The 3,998-nt window shown below is 42.0% G+C and overlaps 1 protein-coding gene across 1 annotated transcript in view; it reads right to left on the minus strand.

The window, feature by feature from the left end:
• The window catches only part of mri1 (methylthioribose-1-phosphate isomerase 1), a gene marked incomplete at its 5' end in the record, with an annotated part of 15,795 nt that overhangs the window by 5,130 nt on the left and 6,667 nt on the right, over nt 1-3,998 (minus strand). The window contains 3 exons of the mRNA XM_017303809.1: nt 41-265; nt 337-513; nt 591-871. Of these exons, the coding sequence (XP_017159298.1) occupies nt 41-265; nt 337-513; nt 591-871 (683 nt within the window). The remainder of the gene's footprint in view (nt 1-40; nt 266-336; nt 514-590; nt 872-3,998) is intronic.

Genomic DNA, 3,998 nt, shown 5'->3' on the forward strand with positions numbered 1-3,998 from the left:
TTTCCTGTCCCGTATAAATTGAGACGTTCATGTTTCCTACCGGGCGCCGCGATGGGGACTCCGTTTATACTGGTGAGCTCCTCAGGGGGCCGCACTTCAATGATGATGTCCCGGCCGCTCTCAAGGCTCAGGTCACACGACGTGCTGGGTGCAGCCACGTAGAAAGGGATCCCATGGTGCTTTGCGGCGATGGCCAGCTGGTACGTGCCCACCTTGTTGGCTGTGTCACCGTTGGCGACGACTCGGTCAGCACCCACCACCACAGCTGAGAGAGGAGGACAAAAAAAGTTGATGAGACGTCATGGGATGAAAGACGGCGTCCTCGAGAGTCCTTACCTGTGATGTCCATTTCCCTCATGGTGAGGGCCGCCATGCTGTCCGTGATGAGCGTGGCAGGGATGCCCTCTGCGACCGCCTCGTACGCCGTCAGCCTGGAGCCCTGGTTGTACGGCCTCGTCTCCGTGCAGTACACGCGCTTCAGCCGGCCCAGGCCGTGGAGGCTCCTCACCACGCCTGCACACAGAACCGCGGTTAAGAGACGGAAACGCCCACAGTCTGCCCTCCCGTYGGATCCGAAGCTCCCCTCTCACCGAGCGCCGTCCCGTATCCGGCCGTGGCCAGCGACCCGGTGTTGCAGTGCGTGAGGATGGTGACAGAGTCCCTCGGGACACCCGAGAGGATGTGCTGGGCTCCGTAGTTGCCGATCTTCCTGTTGTCGTTGACGTCGCGCTCCAGCATGTCTTCGATCCATGAGATGACACTGCAGGGTGGAAGTATATGGAAAATATTTAGTGCAAAGGAATAAATTCGTCTTTTTACAACCAAACCTTTATAATAATTTATCCAGTCTTTTACTGAAAAGTCGACTTTGCTCTATCCAGAGTGTTTTGAAAGAAAGTTAGCCAAATCCTGTTTTAATAAGAGAGTAAATTTGTTCAACTGAGTCTAAAAGGATTTGAAAACTAGAGTCTGCTCTTTTAATACAGCAAATGTGCAACATCTTTTTTCAAGTTTTGGATCTATGATAAATAACATCCCTTTCCTACAAAAAACACAACAAAACAAGCACTTAACTAGACTTTCCTCCCCTCACAAAAACCTCAAAACCGCTWCAGTGTTGTGGTTACTAGCTACTGCAGGTGAAATAGTTACTACTAAAAATGGATCCACATTGACCACCGTCCTTCTTCAGAAATACCCGTTTGACACAAAGCAGCACAAACTGCTTGCAACGACACAATTACAAGGGATTCGTCAGACAAAAATGCATCTGTAAAATAATTGGAATGGATTTACCAGCAAATGAAGGGAGAAAGAGTGATTTTTATTTTTCTAACCGAGGCAAACCTGATGTGCTSTGGTCTACAAACAATCTGCAGCTGACATTTCCTGTGGCAATTACACATTTCTTCTTGTGGCAAGTGTAATGCTCACAGCTACCAATTTGCGCTCTAAAAAAAAAAAAGAAAATCTGATAACATTAACAGTTTTTTTTTGTTTTTTCCCAAACCCACACCTGGAGTTGGTGCTGAATGAGTGAGTGTGTTAAAGCAGCAGCAGCTACTTCAGGAGAATCCAGGAAGGTGAAAGCTGGAGTTGAATAATTTCACACTAAAGTTCAATTCTGCTGGTTTCACACAAAAACCGTGTGYTGTGATTTCAGGTTTTATTTTTGCATATTTTCAGTATCCTGAAGGGTTTTTCTGTTCAAGTGTTAAGAAGGGCTGGGTGATAAACCGATTTCAGTTCAATTCAAAAATACTTTATCATACCAAAGGGAAATTAAACACAAATACTAAACCAATTCATNTTCAGTCCAGGTTTGTTTTGTTCGAATCGGCTCGCTCTGCTGCAGCCTGGCGCTTGAGAGGTAGTGCGTTTGACTGAGGAGGCCTCCCCAGCATGGCGCTCCGATGGCCTACTCACACACAGTCACGATGAGAACCAGGAAATGAAAACAGACCACAGTGAGACGGGTATAATTATCGTGGACAGACAGAGAGGAGACCTTGTACCGCTTAAAAAAAAAAAAAAGACAGGGGCTTGTTTGTGACAGACTTGATGGCCTCATAGCTGCTACATGCATGTGGAGCATAGTCATAGAAACGCCCCAGAAAACGTGTCTTGAACAGAAAACCAGCATTTGCTTAAAAGTTTTCTATGCTCGCATTGTGACCCAACTCTATGTGCCGAGGTTTAACGGGAGAGAAAAACGCAGTGAGACAACTTTACAGTTTTCTAATATATAATCAATCAGGTGATAGATACAGTGATTAACAATGGATTTTTTTTCCTCATCTTTTTTTTTTGGGATTAAAAAAAAACAACTGTGAATTAAAGTTGCAAGTTAATATGGAAACAGCAGAAATGTACATTATTAGGGTTATGGTCGAGAGGTTTTCCCCACCTCTTTAATTTTTTTTAAAATGATGTAATGTTCACATGTAGTCAAAACTTTTTYCAGTTGTGTGTAGTGAAACAGCAACAGACTGATTGTCTAAAGTATGTTGTGTTAATCATTAATGAAGCCATTGATCCTGGTCTTMCTGTAGCGTTACAGTGGGCTGGTTTTCAATACAAAAGTCCACTATCAAAACAACTTCTAGCCAACTTAGAGAAAGGGTTATTTCTTCTTCTTCTTTTTTTGTTGTTGTTGTTGAAAGGAAAAGCTTTCTTAGATACCTGATATTATGTTTGGACATAAAAAATAAAAGCTCCKGTGTGTTGAAAGCATCTTTCCCACAGCCTCTTTCAGATATGTTGAGATCTTAAGGGAAAATATATCTAGTAATTGCTCTGACATGATTTGCAATGCTCAAATCATTTGCAAAAATACAAGCAAGAAACAAGTGAAGCCACGTTTTTCCTTTTAGCGATCGATTGGACAAAGGTAGCACAAGCTGTTAAAATAAAAGCTTCACTTTGTAGTGTTTGTCCATTCGTATATATAGTTATATATATCATTTTCTACCCTCTTCTATAAACTACATCACAGTGGCACACATGGAGACAAAAGCTCAGAAAATTTACCAAATTGTTTAAATGTAACCTTTCTGAAGAAACAAAATGGCTGACAGGCGTTAAGTGATAGATTTGATTTATCCTCATTTYATCCTCCCTGATTTTGATGCATTAAAACTGATTATATGCACATACACAAAAAAACCCCAATTACAAATGCAGCCTACCAGAAAAACRTTTCATTCCTGCAGTGTTTCATATGCATGGAGACGATACTGAATCTGAAATTGAAGCCGACCCCAAATTTCCTCATTTACCCCAAGACTTTCCCCACTTTGTTTGATTCTTATGACCTTTGAGCACAAGTCACGTGAAACTCTTGACCTCTTTGTCAACACCAAACAGCTTTTTGGGGGAGGTAGGAACTGCAGCATCAGCTGAATACGTCAAAGGATTTCTCAGGACCCGAATCGCTCTTGAAGCGGGGAAAACTTGCAACCACTTCTGAATAACCRTTAAAAATATCTATGTATGCATGTCAGGTAAGTTGCTGGGTTCAGAGATCTTTAGGTCTCATGATAAGGTGAACACAGTAAATTAGGCTCAAAATTGACTAAAGTCAGCAAATATTATGCACTCACTGTTTTTGCCAAATACAAAATTAGAAAATTTGTAAATATATCTTTACCAAATCTCTCTAACTTTTCTATATGATATCAGCGCTACGTGATCTTAAGTTGTCGAAAATATGCCAAGCCTAAACTTATCGTACAATAACTATGGAGAAGATCTTTTTTTTTTAATGCTTCACACCGTCAGGTTTAGAACTGTACATGACTTCAAAATATAACATCAGTTAAATTTAAGTGGCGGGTTGAATCCAAACAGCTGAAGCACATTCTGAAGGGARCAAGAAAGGCAAGAAGTGACCGAGAGTCTGAAGCCCGCCGACTGAAACGTGTCCGGCAGAAAGAGAGAGAGGCTTTACATTCAGACTGCAGATGGTGTTTCTGTGTTGGTTGCAATGCTTTTTTTTT

Source organism: Poecilia reticulata, linkage group LG1 (genome assembly GCF_000633615.1).
Source record: "Poecilia reticulata strain Guanapo linkage group LG1, Guppy_female_1.0+MT, whole genome shotgun sequence".
Lineage (NCBI taxonomy): Eukaryota > Metazoa > Chordata > Actinopteri > Cyprinodontiformes > Poeciliidae > Poecilia > Poecilia reticulata.